Here is a 17,058-nt window from a genome sequence, read left to right as displayed (position 1 = left end):
TACGGAAGAGATAGAAAATAAGTGACACGATGACAGTTGGAGGCAATCAAACAGGAAGCGTTAGACGTACCAAATGGAAGAGAAATAGAAAACCTTTGGCCCCCATCAGCGTGCAACATGACGCGGTAAAAAACTTTGATCACCAGCGTATTCCCCTGACACACAACAGCACGTCTGTATTGATTTCAGGGAATTGAGTTTGAGGGAAAATCAAATGCGCCAAGAGCAACGCGCTCCACTTCTTCTTCCTCATACTCTGTTTTCACAATTCACTCTGTTAATGGTTAAACCCCATGAGGCCAATTAGCCCAGGCTGTGTGAACGCAGGTAACAGTGAATGTGTTGTTTAAGCGGCACAAGGGAAACTACCCACGACGCCTCCTGTTTTTCCTCCGAAGCTCTTAAACAACAACGTGGCTTAATGTTGGGGTTTTGTTGGATTTAATTGGGGGTCTGCATGTGGTGAGAGGATATGGAAGCTTCACCCGTAACTGACTCTCTGCTGAGAGTTAACCTGCTATGCTACCAGGATCTAAATTCACAGATGCGCGAGTGTTGGGTCCCTTTAGTCTTTAGCAAGTTGTTTCCAATGCTCCACTGCAGAATAGACCTTTGGCTTTTGTTTATCAGTGCTTCCAGCATCCCTGGGTCCTTGGTTTTAGGTGCTCAGCAAGAGAGCTGGATTTTTTTGGCAGCCAAGAATCATTTTCTTCTTGGCCGCAGCAATGCTCAGGATCCTTCCACAACAAAAAAGGGGCTTTAAAACTCAATCCATCGTTTTTTTTCTTTCTATAAGTGTCTGAATCATGATCTATGGTTTGTTTGCACTTGTATCCCTGGCCCAGCTCTTGTCTGATGTCTCTCTCTCTCTCTCTCTGTGCCTCTGCTCTCTCTCCCTGCTATGATGGGAAGGCATCTGGTTTCAGAGGCTGGAGAAATCGAAGCTCTCTCCCACCTTATTCTCCTGAAAAGGATGCCGACTGGAGCCAAAAGACACACTCTATCTTTCCATGCCAGCAGTAATGAGGCTTTTCACCTTCGGCAGACACGTTTCTTTGAGGAGAATATATTTGAATTCTGTTCCCCTAAGGCAGCTCCATAACACTGAGTGAAAATTCACTTCCTATATTAACACAGCATATTCCAAGGCCATAAAAAACACACAATTAACTAACTACATTAGTTTGTAAAGTTAAACTTGGGTTAAAAGGACCAGGATATTTATTATAGTCTTCCTCTCCACTTGCTTAAACAGCTCAACACACACACACACACACATTCTGTGAACATGTAAAGTGTGTTTTGGCTGAGGAGCTCGCTCTGCGCGGTACAGTCTAGCCCCGGCTGCACTCTGGCTGCGTCCTTGTCTTTGTGAATGAGTGTTTGGAGTAGTGAGAGGAAGAGACAAGTCATGACGTGAATGGAGAAGTGCTTCTGTGGACGGAGGACAGCCTCAAACTACAGCCACTCGGAACAAGGCTCTTTCATGAGGGAGCCTCTGTGCACATAAAGACGCTCTTTTATGACTTTTACTGTTACTTACTCGTCTTTTGAACTACATTTTTAGCACCTAACACCGAAAAAACGGGAATGTTCACCGCCTTTGCCTATAAAAAAGGCCATGCTTTGAAGCTACAGTGTGTCCTGGATACTCTGCAGGTTATCTGGGCCACGGTTTATTGATCATTGACAAAAAATGACAGGGAAAAGCGTGGGAGTTGCTTTATGGCTTTCTTTCTTTTCTTTTTTTTTTTTAACAGCCGGGCGGGCTCACCTTGGTTTCTCTGAGGAGGAACTGCAGGTCTCGGCCGCTCAGGATGCCGTGGTTCTTGACGTAGCTCGGGAGGTGCACGGTGCTGGTGCCGTGCACGGTGCCGTGGACCTCCATGTAGCTGTGGATGATGTCAAGGTATTTCTTTTTGTCCTGGAAACAAACAGAGCGACACAGTCAGTTTATTCTCCGTCACTTAAAAACACACCAGCCCAGTCCCAGCCTGGTCAGATGCGTACATGAACTGATGAAGCCGCCTGGATGAGAGGTGATTTAAAAAACCAAAAAAACCATAAAGGTTATTTAAGTGTAAGCTGATCCAATCCAGAAAAAAGATCCTGGAACAAACCACTTTTTGGAGAGGGATCATTACTTTATGTGGCCTGCTGAACTTTTGTACAAGCAACCTGACAGGCCATCTGGCCACGAGGCAGGCACAGCTAAAAATAGCAGTGTATGAGGAGCATCAGTGCGCACAATACCCTGCTATTGTTATTAAAGTCTACCTGATCCACCATGTCCTTGATCACAAACACAATAAAGCATTCAAAGCAAGCCAATAAAGCCTCATTTCCACTAAAAGCCGTGGTCCAGCCCATTCCCACCACACAGGAAGAATACCCGGCGGATTTTAAAGTGGACGACGTCAAAAGTGAAACTAGGAAGAGAATCCATTTAAATATATATTTGATTGTTTGACAAGCGAATAACAGTTAGGATAACTCTGGATTTGAGGCTTAAGTTGTCACGCAGGACAACAACAGGTGGGTTTCTTGTGGAAAGCGAGCCGTTATCAGAGTCTGGAACAATGTCTATTGTTTTTTTACTTCAGCCTGCAGCGTTACAGGTGCAGTCAATCCGTTCTTATTATATCCACCCTGACAGAGACCCTGCAAGGTCGAAACCGGTCATCTTTTTAAAGCATTTATACCCCCCCCCCCAGACCCCCAACCCAAAATAGATGTTTTTAATATTCATTTCGCTCCGCCTAAAGAGTGCTCTTTCATCTTCAAGGGCACCTTTAATGTTCCCCAGAAATGACTGCAGTTTCTTTTTTTTTTTTTTTTTTTTTTACTGCACTTTGCCTCTGCGTTCATGTGTTTGGAATATTAAGAATTACAACCCAGCGAGTACTGAAGCACAGTTAGAAATGATACTAAATCTGGGGTTTTAACTGCCATAATGATCATTTATGACAACTAAATATTTCTGCATACTGGGGTCCCCAAACAGTGTTGAATGTCATAAAATGTGTCTGACTGGAAGCCGAAACTCAATGGCCCTCATTTATTAAACGAACGTACGGCAGAAAAACGTGCGTACGACCATTTCATGGCAAACTTCGGCATTTATCAATTTGGACGTGAGCGGGAGCTACGATCAATCTCAAAAGCACATCTTTATTTTGCTCCATGTCGGATGTCAGGGTGCCGATCTCTGTGTCGGAAAAGTTTCTTTTCTTCCCAGTCTTCCTTGTCTCCGTGCTTGACCTCAGTGAGCGAGGCCTTCGAACCAGGAATTTTTAAGGGCGTAACACGTTAATGACGATCGAATTCAGCCGCCGCATTTATCAAGACCCGCTCATTTGTACGCTGAGATTGGTCAGATACGAATGTTTCATAAATCACACATGGGTCCTGTCCTACGACCAATTCTGCGCTCAGATCTGCGCAATGAGCCCAACTGTATTCATGTGTGATGGTGTAAGTCTCCACAGTAGCCATTTCATTGTAGTGAAAGTGTTTCTTCAGTTAGAGACCCAGGGCATTCAGAGGATGGAGGATTTACCTACGTATGTTTACAATAAGGTTTTTTTTTTCATTCATTCCAATCTCCAAATGTCAAACTCTTCAAATCATGACTATGGATTTTTTTTAACAGTGTCCTTAAAGTGGTATTTTGGAGGGATTTTTTAAATATGAATCCTCAAGTGGTAAAAAACACATTTTGCACCAAATGTGTGTAACGAAACTTCTGTGACATAATGGAGCATGTGAATGGCCATCAGACGCTTCCATCATAATATATAAGCCCATACACCCTACACTTTTAATATTTGTAGGCGCAAGACTTGACCTGCCATCTCCCTCGAAAAGACGGGTCCGCGGTGGGTCTCAGAGGCAAAATGTGATGTGGTAAAATATCACGACAAAGTCTCCAAAAAGTGCTGATTAACTTAGAACATCAGGCCAACAGTGACTTGAACTAGTCTTTAATGTATTTATGTTGAACATCTTTTTAGTTTCTTGGCAGTCGCTGTCGAGTTGGTCATAGAAGTCCCCAGAAGAAAAAGAAATAAGTCAAGTTAATCAGCTTGGATGGAAATATTACTTCCATAATAAAATAAGGCCCTTTGATGGTCCCCACGCTGAGATTGTCACAGCAGGGCTTTGATTTTCAAAAAAACGAGGACATGACAGCCGTACAACCCTGCCAAATTGGAACACAAAATATCCCCCTGTGTCTCCTGCTGAAACTGTGTAGATTGTGTCTTTTTCACTTTGTCTCGCACCATACGGGAGGCGCTAACAGTCCAGTGCAAGGCTCTTAAAGCCCTTCGGGGACGCAGTATACAGGAGCTGAAAGCTGGCCATTTTCTCCATAATGACAGGATGCCTCAAAGGCACATTCACCGGTACGTCCACGCACTCGTACTCTACACACTGGGATATGATCGATTACCAATAGTTGCGACGCTCATGGGGCAGCGAGGTCATTATTGTTAAAAGCTACCTGTTTCATACTCACACACAACTCCTACGCACGAGCCTGCCTTTGAAATCGCTCTGCTCTCCGCTACCCTTGTGCTCACTCTCTCTCTGTATGTGTGTGTGTCTGCCTCTGTGCTTCTTTTTGGGGCTTAAATTTCAGGTAGCCGCTCGTCAGAGTCCCTGGGGGCCTCGCTATCAGATGCCTCCGACCAGCCTGCGGTAACTAAAGCAGCCTGGTGTGTGTGTGTGGGTGTGTGTGTGGGTGTGTGTGTGCGGGGGTGTGTGTGTGTGAGAGATGAAGTCCTAATTAGAAGGTGAAATCACTACCCAGTAATCTTTTCACTCAGGAGAGCTGAGCTAGGATTTGTGTGTGAGGGGATTTATAAATGAAAGTTGCTGTTAGGTACCTGAAAACACAAGCATGCGCACACACGCACGCACTCACACTCACACATACACTTTCAAAAATCTATAGAAGCTGGTACAGAAAGTTAGAAACAGCCGATGGGAAAAAGAAGAGCCGATACATCAAAACAACAAAAAGAGTCAAGAAATACTATGAACACTGATATTTTTCGACCATTATTATTATTTTTGACACTTTTTTTTATTGCTTTAAGATATTCGTTGCACTTTTACATCAGCTGTTGCATCTTCATACAAAAACGCTTACAGAATCTTAAGGATATACATACATTTCAAACATGTTCCGATTAGGTATGGTTTGTTGGAGTTCATAATTTATTGAATAAATTGAATTTAAGATTGCTACGGTGCAGAATTCCAGCGCCAAAGCAATTATAAAATGCAAAAAAAAAAAAGTACTGTAATGTAAGTTCGAAGTAGTACTGTAAATTACTGCCTGGAGAGGAGAGAAAAAAAACACCACTAAAAGGAAAAACATAATAAAGCGTCTTCAGGCAGCAGGATGTGTGTGATGTGTTTATTGTGACCGCGTGTGCGCGTGTGCGTGTGTGTATGTGTGTGTGTGTGTGTGTGTGGGTACAGAAGAGGAACAGAGATTGTCGTGATCCTCTGAGGCAGTCGCCACACAAAGCTTCACGGTCAGAGGACATCACTTGCCAGATGCTCTCTGGAGTATGGCTACATTCTCTCTTTCTCTCTCTCACACACATGCACACACACACACACACACATGGAGTTGTGATAAGAGGGAGCGTGTTTAAAAAGAACCACCTAGAAACACGTTGAGAGGTGTAGAAAGATTACATCGTTGGCAAAGCGCGACAGGAATAGAGAAGTGGGATGACGAGTGAGAGAAGCTCGTGGTGGATCGCCGCTTTTTAGACCCGCTTGGGAATCTTTTTCTTCTTCTTCATGGAACGCTAGTATGTCAACTTCAGTTCATAATCCTGTCTTTGCTGTCAGCGCACCGTGAAGTAGACTGAAGTTATGACTTTCTAACAGTAGCAGGCGTACAGACACAGAAGGTATGTGAGCGCATACGTCTCCTAAGACCACATGCAATCTGAAACCAGGAAGCAGATCGATTTCGGCAGCCTCGTACGGGAACACGTGCTTGGGGAGTTATAAAATAACTGCTGTAGCTGGAGAGGTTGATTGAAGCAGGAGAGCAGGAGGACGAGGAGGAGGAGGAGGAGTGTTTTATGACCTTGTAAATCAGAGGGAATTTGTAAACGCTGGCTCAGAGAGGAAACAGGAGAGGCGGCGACGGCGGCAGCCTTCTGTCGGCTGAAGTGAGGGCTGAGTGTTCGGGGAGGGAAGTTACAGGAGACACAACCTAATCCTTACCCTCGTAGTGAGGAAGTAAAGGTAAACAAGGTACTCAGCTAACTTCCTATGGATGCCATTGAGTCCTCTTTATGATGGCTGAGGGTTATATACGGAGAGCTGTTACAGACTTTAAGTGGCCTTTACTTAAGCCCCCATCCCTGTCCCCTTTTGATCTGGATTTTTTTTAAAAGCTCCCATATTGTAAAAAGGGAGACTTTCATGTGTTTTTTATTATAAAGCAGGTTGAGGTGCTGTATAAACACTGTGAAAGTGCCAAAACTCAATCCACAGTGAAATGCACACAGCCTGTATTCAGAAACTGTGCCTTTAAACCTCTTTACACGAGCTGTCAGGTCGTCTGTACGGTTGTGATGTCACAACTTTACTGTATATAGGTAGAAAGTGCAGTTACAGCGCTGTTACAGTCACTCCCCGGCTGCAATGAGCGCAGACATGGTCTAGTAAAAACCCAAAATACAGGTATGAACCTGAAAATGAGAATAATATGGGACCTTTAAGTATGGAGCAGCACCTCTCTTCAGTCATCAAGCTTGAAATGTGAGCGTGACGCACATGTTTTCCCTTCTATCATTAAACTTCTCCTCTATATGTTGGTACAGGGGCAGAGGCGTAGGGCTGAGAGCACATTCTGATGTTTCGGTGCTTCCTCTGGATAAATCTTGCTTTATAGCACATTTCAACTGAGACAATCAACCTCTCCCTCCACCTGAGACGCTGTGTACAATACAGATTCTCTCTTCCTTCCTCCTGTTTGGCATAAAAAAAAGAGCTTTCACCTCATCAGTATGCAGACAAGCGCACTTGGTGAAACTTACTCGACCTTCAAACTGCCTTTAGACGTCAAAAATCAAACGCCGTCCCCGTTCGGAAAAGTCATTTTAAGTTGACAGATTGTCGGGCCCTGAAAACTCAAAGTGTACGCACCAAAATTCACTCCGCCCATTCTTCAGAGAAGGGAGGAACATAACGCACTCTTTGACGCAGAACCCATTACACACACACAGCTCTGCAATGATGTCATAACATTGAGTCAGTCAGAAGTGACGGCAGTGGTTCAAGGACGCGACAGTCGGTCATCAGGCCCTGACTGCTCTGACTGTTCGCTGCAACAGTCTTCCTAAACACTGATATTTCAACTAATCCATTTTTTTAAACGTCCGATTTGGAGAGAGACGACCCACCACTACTACGCAAAGATTCCTAGACTAACAGAGCAACGTTTGACAGCTGTGCTTGTAAATAAGCAGCTCACCACATGCACTGTAAAACCCATTAGACACTGGCAGATACTTAGAAACCGCCAGGGGAACATGGGTGGTAAATAGTATCCAGAAGTGCTTGGAGAGCAGTTAGGAGACGTTATTTACCTCGATGCCCTCCCACGCCCCGTTAGATATAACAGCTTGTAACCTGTTGGAGGTTGATATCTATCCAGAGCGTGTTTTTTGACCCAGACAGCGGAGGAGGTGTTTCTGAAAAGTGAGTCCCTGCTCTGTATCTGTTCGAGACAGAGAAATGAGAAACACATGCAGCAGATATCTTATTCCCGCCCGTCCCGCAGCGATGGCAACACCTGCAACGGCACATGCTTCATTGGGTGCAATTAAAAGCTTTGCACCTTGTGTACAGGAGCTAATGGCACCAGGGAGGGGGGGGACTCAACGCCGTTCCCATACATTCAAACTACTACTTAGTGAAGCATGCAGTGAACAAAACAGGTGGCAGCAGGAGGGGTCCGTACTCTTTCAGGAATAATAATTACAAAAGCAGAGTTCGGAATGTTTCCTTTAATAAAAATACTAGCTATTCTTGTTTATCTCACTGACAATTCTTCTTTTTCCCCCCTCCACACTTTGTTTATTGCTTTTCTCAGGGGCATACAATTGACAAATGCATTAAAGGTTACGTGTACAAGGTAGTTCACAATTTCTACCCAGGAAGACCAAACAGACATAACACAAACAAGACACCCCAGATACCAAGACAATCCAAAAATCCTCCCTCTGCTCAATAGGATAGTAAAAGTAGACGGATTGAAGACATTAAAGTCATGCTGAATCGTCGTAAGGTCAGTGTGCGGTGAAAGGATCGTGATAATCCTAATCAGCTTCAACCAAATGTTCAAACGGTCAACTCCAACTCTTTTGTGGTTTCGAATATTGAAAGTTAATCAGAAAATGCAGCCGTTCTAGTCGTAAAATGCTCTGGACGGACAAAAGTGGGGGGAAAAAAGCGCCCTCTGGAATTGTTTTGAGCCTAATTCAACACAACATCTGTGACTGAAGGAGTCGATTCAATAACCGCAACAACATTTTCCGACCCGGCTCTTTTCTCAAACGTCAATTCAGGTTTCTACCCTGGCACTCCTGCCAGTTGAACGGCACAGGGGGATTGCTTCATCAGATCAGACGAGCGCAGGCGGATAAAAAAACCTAGGCTCTCTCATCACTGTGCAATTTTAAAGACAAGACAGTGTTTTAAATTCGGAAAGTCTTCACACATTTGCAGACTTACAACGGACCTATAGAGTCCTGCATAAACTGGCCCCAGATCCTCTGGCAGAGTTCATCAACCAAAGAAACAGCCTTAAGCGTGTCACTCGAGGCTCTGTCAGAGGTGACTGTTATATTCCTGCAAATGTGTGGAACTCAGCACCTGAGGAGGTTAAACTGCTCACAACATACAAGGCCTTCACAAAAAAATGTGGCTTATCAACACCTACAGCTGTCTACACTAAAAGATAAGCCTGTTGTGATGTTTTGATATGATGAAATGTTATGTCGTGATGTTGTATTATTTCTAAATTGTATAGTAAGTGTTTTGTATTATATTGTACAAGTATTGTGTCCTTTTTTCCTTTTCTTTTATTCTTTCTTAAATTGTAATTTTATTGCCCTTTTTCACATCATGGCCAGGGGACGACAGATGAAAACTAGCCTTCTGGCTGATTCTGGCTTTTTTAATGTGTAATCATGTGTTTTATGAAATTGCACTGTCCCCTTTTAAATAAACTTGTACTAATTCCTAATGTTGAACGCGGCTCGGTTATCTATCACGAGGAAGGGGATGAAACGCATTGTTGTCTGTTTGTGAGCCTGCATGGAGAGGAGTGCAGGATTGTTGCCTTTCCTGCTCTGCATGTCAGGTCATTGTGGGCGTGTGTTTGTCCCTGCGTGCCCCTATCAGCTCTGTGTGATTCCTCTTTCTTCACCACGTCCTCTGATCTGCTGCCAAGGGCTTGCCGCCCCCCCCCCCCCCCCCCCCCCACACACACACATTACTCGTTCACACCTTTTCCCCGCGTGCCCTTCTGCCTCGTCCAATGCTTTCTTGCACACTGAAGGCTGGAAAAACTGACACTGAGCAATTTCATGGAGATGAGGTGAGCCCAGGTAAAATCCATTATGATTATTTAAATTTTTTTTTTTTTAGATTAAATCCATACCAGTTAAAGAGGAGCTGAATAACACATTGTGACAAAATGAGAGATATGTTTTAATATTGAATAATGAAATATCTGTATTTATAGCTTGTGTATGTATGGAAAGAGAGACAAAGAGGAGAGAGAGAGAGAGAGAGAGAGAGAGAGAGAGAGAGAGAGAGAGAGAGAGAGAGAGAGAGAGAGAGAGAGCAAAGACGTTAAGCTCCCTCGCTCTGCCTTTCTACTCCTCCAACTGGGTTGCCATGGAAACGGCTCCCTCAGAGGTGCTCCGGTCATTTTTATTTGGAGGCTCTCTGTCGTCACTGCCTCTTCAACAACAAAAAAATAATGACTTTCCATCCTGCTCCTTTCATCTGTTTCCTACTCGACCTTCAGGACGGAGGAGCGACCTGCTGCTTCGGCCCCTTCATGAGGTCCCAGGGAGGCCTGGGCAGAAGTGACTTGACTTGCAATTTCACATAAAGCGCGGCACCCCCTGGAGCAGTCGAACTCTCCCTGTGCTTCTGCGTGCTGTCAATTAGCTCACAGTCATTTTATAATTGCAACATTTCAGCTAGACTGACCTTATCAGGCATGCATTTTTCATGGCAGGCACTGCTGACGGCAATGTCCAAATGAGTGTCGGACACCAGCAGGGCAGCGTGTTTGCAAGAATATTCTCTGGCAATATGTTACAGCAGTTACGCTCCAATATATTATGGTATACTTAGATTTTTTTTAAATCTAATTTGAGGGAAACTTGTAAATGTGAAAAAATGTCTCACCACAATGAAATGGCTAGTAACGTCGTTCCAGTCTGTCCCCATTTATGCAGAAATATCCAATTATTTTTCTTAGCACACATTAGCAATTTTGGTGCAAGGAGGGAACAAAGCAAAACGGGCTTGTAGAGGAGTTCCACCCCTTTCAATGATCACAATAAAATCAGATCGATACAGCTGACAAATAAACTTTGGCTAAAAAGGAGACGGAGTACAGGAATGATCCGTGTTAAATAGGGAAAAAAAGACGTGAAGAAATGGAGAGGGACGGAAGTGATGAGATCATTCATGACCACGCCCCCATCACAGCGACTTCCTGGTTGATCCAATAAGGAAGTGCCATAAATTGCAGTTCTCTGAGTGTCCACTAGGTCACAGGTTTCATAACAGAGCAGTTTCTCATTGACCCCCATGTTAAACAGCATCATTAAACCTGTTTAAGGCCTGGTACAAAAAAACATTCTAGTCTGTATGTTTAGGTCATATCTCCATGACAACACAGAGGGGGGTGAATTTGTTTGTACCAGGCTAGTTTTTATTTTATTAGAGTTTAAATAATTAGGGGTGTGGCCTCTTGAGTAACAGCTACTTCACTTCTCCTCAGAGGTAAACGTCAGCCTTATGGACGTGTCTCCCTCCCCCCAACGTCACATCAATGCCCTTTTTTGGTAAGAGGAAATGAGGCGGCGTCAAAGTCCGACAAGATGGGGACTCCCATTATTATAATTACCCCGTCTGGTACGATATGAAAGTATGTCTAATGACAGAGTAAGGAAGAATGAAGAGAGTCCGGGAGCTCTTGGTCCCTGTGAATAAACTTGTGGAGGAACAAACATATCTGATAGATAACCCGTTTGAGAACTGGTTAAAATTGAATAATTCATTAAAAAGTATTGCTGATGGAGCATATGTGTTTGAGTGTGAGATGAATCTAATGATCCTCTTCTGAATAATGCAGAGTATTTTGAGATGATTAGCATACGTAGCCGCCCAGACCATGTTACAAAAGTCCAGCCGGGGAAAGAAAAAGCTATAGTAAAGGGTTAAACAACACATTTATACTGTATGGGGAAAAAATGCACTGCTTTTTCACCAGACTGCATGGGATTAGCATTAAGTGTGCATGTCTGTAATCTTGCTGGTACCCATAGAAAATCATTTTCATTCAGATATCTTGAGGCCAAAGGTGGAGGGACCCCTATGGAAATGGTTTTTCCCACGCCAAGATTTTGTACCGTCGTCTTCTTCTTCTTCCCTCGTTATTTATTTATTTATTATTATTTTTATTATTGTTATTTATCTTTCCCCAGTAGGGTTCAGCGTCTGGACAACCAGCTGAGCTCAGTCAAACACTACACAGACAGGGAGCTTAATGTTTGAGGAGCTCATCCCACGCAAGAATGCCCGGTGCAGACAGTCGCATTTGAATAGATATTTGAATTTTGAATCTTCATTGACAGCCCTGTGGATCTGTGGATGCCTTAAGCCGTCTACTGTACTCTCATATACCAGTATCATCACTCCAACTTTAAAAGAGAGCCTGCTACAGCCAGATCAGAAGCTGCTTATTTAAAAAAACAAAAAAAAAACATAAAATTGGATTTTGCTGACAAAACCGAGTAGAAAAAAACACCAGAACAATTTTTATTTTTCCGATTGTTGTTGCGTGAGGTACATGGATCAGAAAGCTAGACTCATGTTCCTGATACTGTGAGGATTAAGCTTCAGTCCTCACAATAGCTTTATTGCACCGGAATGTGTCGATGTAATATTATAAAACAATAACATGCTGAGAATATACAAAAGCCTTGAACTAGACGAGCCAAAAAAACGAAAAAAGACATGGACAGCCATAATTTCTCACGGCAAACAGAACTGTTTTGTGCTCACAGAAATGGAAAACGCACACACTTGATAAGCACCTGGTTGAACTTTGATAAAAAAAATAAAACAAGTGCTGGAAAAATGTGTTTGAGGGAGAGAACATCCCACCCAACGGCGCACCAAGTGAACCGGTGTGTGTGTGTGAAGCTCACTGAGTCTTCACACACACCGGTTCACTTGGTGCGCCGGTGGGATGAGTGCAACCTGAGCACCTGTGCATACTGATGAGGCAGAGAGCGAACCTTTCTATACGCTCTGCTCTGCGCGGAGACTCTTACTTGGCTAACCCGCATTAACCCCCACCAAATTAAGGTGCGAGGGAAGGAGGCCGGGTTTAGCTGGAGAACACTTCTGTAACATCGCCCGGCTCAGGCTCAGAGCGTCCCCGTTTGATCCACTGATCCCAGCTTCAATGTCCAGAGTTTCTCCACGCTATTTTTCATTTTATAGCTCAATAAAGCAAAAAATAAACAGATGAGATAAGAATTTCCTGGAATGTATTGCTAACAGTTTCCAAAGTCTGTAAAGTCTCATCGAGCCTACGCTTTATTTGTTTTATAACGCCTGTAAAGCAGACAATAAAAAAAAGCCCAAATGTTAAATTATAAACGCACCATTAGGATGTTTACAGCTTAGAGTTAGTGTTGCTTTAGTGGAGCACTTGCTGTGATTAATGTAGAGAAAAGCAAAACGATTTTCAGTTTATTTCAACATTAACGTTGGATTATCTAAATGTTCCATTAAAAAAATAAATCATTTTCTCCCTAGATATACGGCAGAGTAGGGATATTAGAGTGGTGACTGGGGGGCAGCAGGTACTGTTCATGGGAGGTAAGAAGAAGAAGGAGAACACTGAGCTCTGGCACCGTCATCAGGGCTGAAAAGAGATTTTGAATCCACTTTCTACATATTGAAACGCAGACTGCACCTTCCTCGAGTGTAAGATGATCATTAATCTCGTAACCTGAATATAATTCCACTGTGAATTTTACCTTCATGTGAGAAATAGATTTCTTAAAGTGGGTTGCCACTTTCTATTTCAAATAAGGGATATATCATTCGGAAATGAAACCTCCCGGGTGTAGAGAAAGAGAGATCGCAGGACGGCGCGGCTTTAAAAGGAAGAGGGAAGGGAATGGAGTAAGCCGGCTCGTTATCAGTAGGCTCCAAAATGGCCCTTTAATTAAAAGCAGGAGGTAATGAACACGCTTGGGAGTCTGATTGGCAACTAATGCCCCTTACTGCGCGCTGATGGGCTCCCCCTGTCTGCCCTTTGAAAGCCACACTGAATGGCACTCTGCTGTGTGTGCTCTGACTCAGTGCTAGAAGCCATAAAGCACAGCAGCGAGTCAGCTACCTCTGGATTAAAACACTACAACACCTTGGGGATTTAGAGCCTAACAATGTGGCTTTGAAATTCAAACTGTAAAAGTAAGAATACCATTTTGGAATAGGTTTTAAGTTTGAGCTATTTTTCATTACTGTGAAAGCAATTCCTACCTTTCTGGCCTGTTTACCCTTTTCTTTTGTAATCTTAAAATACAGCTGGCACACTTAAATGTGCTGAAACTCATCAATATTCAATCTCATATTTCTGATAAAAGTCTGACCAATCATTTTATTCGGTCTGAATGAAATGATTTGCCGAGCTTCATGCCTGTCATCGTTGCAGCCCCCCTTCCAGTTGCCTGACACTGTTGCAGCGAGTCAACATCGGCTCTGCTTTCCAGCGATGGCGGAGGCTAATGCAACATCCAGACTTAAAAAGAGAGGAGATGGTCGCCGAGTTTCTATCGACAGGTCCTTTTAGTTTGCCTAATCCTAGAACGCAGCATCACATGTGATAACACAGCATCCAGAAGCTACTGCAGCAGTTATCAGTTACAATAGTTCTGTAATACTTTGGCTGTGTCCCGAATCGCACACTTCAGTGAGCGTACTGACATTCGTGCACTGTGTGCCCTATGTACTGACATGTTCATTACATTCAATTCCCCAAGTAAGTGCTGTATGAAATCACACACTGCAGCCCTGCACTTACCGGAAATGACGATCATCATATTTCTTATTTCTTTATTTTTCCAAAAGCTTTGCCATCAACTCTTCTGACTCAGCAAACCGCCCAAAAATCCTTGTGATCCTCTTTTTACATTTATAAAGTGAATCTAGTTGTTACCGCTCCGCCATTTTCCAGGTTGAATTAAGTCCCGCCTCTTCCGGCGTTGAGTGTTCATCGATCCAGAGGCGGTTTGGCCATTTTTGAGTGTGCTACCAGGCAATGCAGTACACTGCTTTTTACTTCCGGCGTGGACGCACTCCCACCCTCAAAAAAGCCAGTTTGAGGACGGAAGTGATACACGGCGTATGTTATTGTACAAGGAAGATTAGCATTAGCGCTAAGCTCAGCAGTAGTGTAAACAAACCAACCGTTTCACTTACGGGGAGGAGGGAGCCTCAGAGTTCAGGCAGGGGGAAGAGGGTGGGGCTTTGGAGGGAGGCGGAGTTGTTCACGTTAAAATTTTACTAAGTGATGTGCGACCTGCCAGAAAGGTAAGAATTGCTTTAATGTTCCAATCTGATTTATATTTCCAAACACAACACTTTCTTGCTGTTTCAGTCGCCACTGGTTGAATTTTTGCTGTCATTATTCTCTCAGGACGAATCACATCTCTATGTGATCAGACCTTTTCTTGTTTTAAAGGGGACATATCGTGCTCATTTTCAGGTTTGGCGTTTCTACTGGAACATGTGTACATGCTTTAATGCTCAACAAAACACATTCATTTTATTGTCACGGCTTGGTTAAAGTCACGGTTTCTGAATACGGGCTGTTTCCCTGTGGATTGAGTGTTTTGATTCTTTCCCAGTATTATTGCACTGTGACCTGCTTTACAATTAAAACAAAAAAAAAGAAAAAGGGATCTCACTTGTTACAATGTGGAACCTTTTTTAAAAGACAGTAAGTGGGCGTCTGAGTGAACAAATAAACACTCACCCGAGCCTTGAAACATGTTTTAGTGCCCTTGATCCAGACACTTAACTCCCATCTGCTTCAACACAACTGCTCAGTGGTGAGTAGTAACAAAAAACAAACTTGTTGTGGGCAGCTCCAGGCGTGGACGCCTCTATTAGCCCTTTTTGATCAGACCTTTCCAGGAATTATGGAACCACGGGAGCTCAGTGCATAAAATATAATCACTAGCCAGAATTTATGGACACGTATGTAAAGCCAATGAGTTGGTCAAGTTAAACAAAGCCAAGTGGAACAAACCATGACAACAGTATTTGCAGTTTAACATCCTTCCTGAGTTATGTTCGGTTTTATTATTCAATCCATCTTCATCACTGCAGCCTGTCGATGTGAGAAGGCGTTTGCGCTAACAGGCGTGTTACATGAAGACAATTCTCTGTTGTAGCCTTCTATCCTAACGCTCAGTCACTTGGATCTGGAGCGACCCACTCTAAAACATACATGGTGTTGGCTGAAAGCTCATCAAGGCGCGGGCGGTAATCCAACCATCCATGGCATGCCAAACAATGTGCAAATCTCTCCAAGTCTCTAAGTCGTTTTTTGTCTAGGATACAGTAATCCCCTTGGTCTCTGTGCCGCAGTGTGAGCATGTATTTGAATATATTAAAAAACTTCATGGAGAGGGCGATAAGCTGAATTTGAGCTCCTTCATAACCAGACTGTTATGAAGTTTCCAGTGAAAGTTTTTTTACCCAAGGTCGTTCAAAGAGTTTCCCCGCAGAGCTCTCAGAGGTCTGAAAATGGGTTTTCCTTGGGTGTGCTGGTGTTATTGGCATGCCAAGTCTGTTCCTTTCATCTTCAGAGGGAATACATATATATATATATATATATATATATATATATATATATACACACACACACACACATTTCAAAAGCTGGATGGATGTGTTTGTAGCGGGGCTACATCAGTCTGTACCAATAAACACTTAGATTTCTGAGGGGCCAAATGTTCTGTGGTGTAAAAAATGTGTCAGTAATATCGCAAACGTGCATGTGTGCGAGTGATCAAGGATTACAATACCTTCCAGAAGTTGTCAACCTTGCCGTAGACCAGCGACTGGTTCTGTCTCTTGATGTCATCGATGTGCCTGATGTCGCTGGCGTTGAGGTGCTGCTCCACTACGAAGCCCAGGAAACTGTTGTCTGGAGTGTGAGCTGCAGTGAAAAATACATATAAACAAAACTTTTATGAGTATCAGCGCTTGCCTCTAAGGGATTGAGAAGAGTTAAAAGCTCTCAGAGCTCTCATTTAAGCTTCGGTGGTATGCATTAAAATGTGTTTCAGCTAAACACAAAGGAAGAAAGTCAGTGATCGCTTCTTTGGGAATAAGATGACAAACGACTTCAGGAGTAGTTAGCCATTTTCCTCGTCGTAATTTACGCATCACTGAGGCAAAAAATCGAAAATGCCTCAAATAAATCATACACGGGTGTCTGTGTACACTTCAGTTAAAGAAGCCTGTTTCACTCCCAGCACTGATTGTAATTCTTCCAGAGAAACGGCTGCACGACACAAGTCGACAAGCTCCCTGGGTTATTTTGTTCCTTCCGTTCCTTTTTGCCCGGCGATGACTAGTTACTATGGGAACAACATGATGAGCAGGTCAATTGTGTGGAGCCCGAGAGCTGGCAGCTCTCTACATCACCGCCATCTGCCTCGTAAAACAAATATGAAGACGAGG

At 43.5% G+C, this 17,058-nt stretch overlaps 1 protein-coding gene across 1 annotated transcript in view; it reads right to left on the bottom strand.

The window, feature by feature from the left end:
- The window catches only part of mgat5 (alpha-1,6-mannosylglycoprotein 6-beta-N-acetylglucosaminyltransferase), an 86,677-nt gene that overhangs the window by 10,366 nt on the left and 59,253 nt on the right, over positions 1-17,058 (bottom strand). Inside the window, exons 11-12 of the mRNA XM_083938301.1 lie at positions 16,398-16,531; positions 1,775-1,924 (exon numbers count right to left, since the gene is read on the bottom strand). Of these exons, the coding sequence (XP_083794427.1) occupies positions 1,775-1,924; positions 16,398-16,531 (284 nt within the window). The remainder of the gene's footprint in view (positions 1-1,774; positions 1,925-16,397; positions 16,532-17,058) is intronic.

The sequence above is a fragment of the Echiichthys vipera genome (genome assembly GCF_963691815.1).
Source record: "Echiichthys vipera genome assembly, chromosome: 23".
NCBI classification, from domain to species: domain Eukaryota; kingdom Metazoa; phylum Chordata; class Actinopteri; order Perciformes; family Trachinidae; genus Echiichthys; species Echiichthys vipera.
This window is presented reverse-complemented; position numbering and strand designations above follow the sequence as displayed.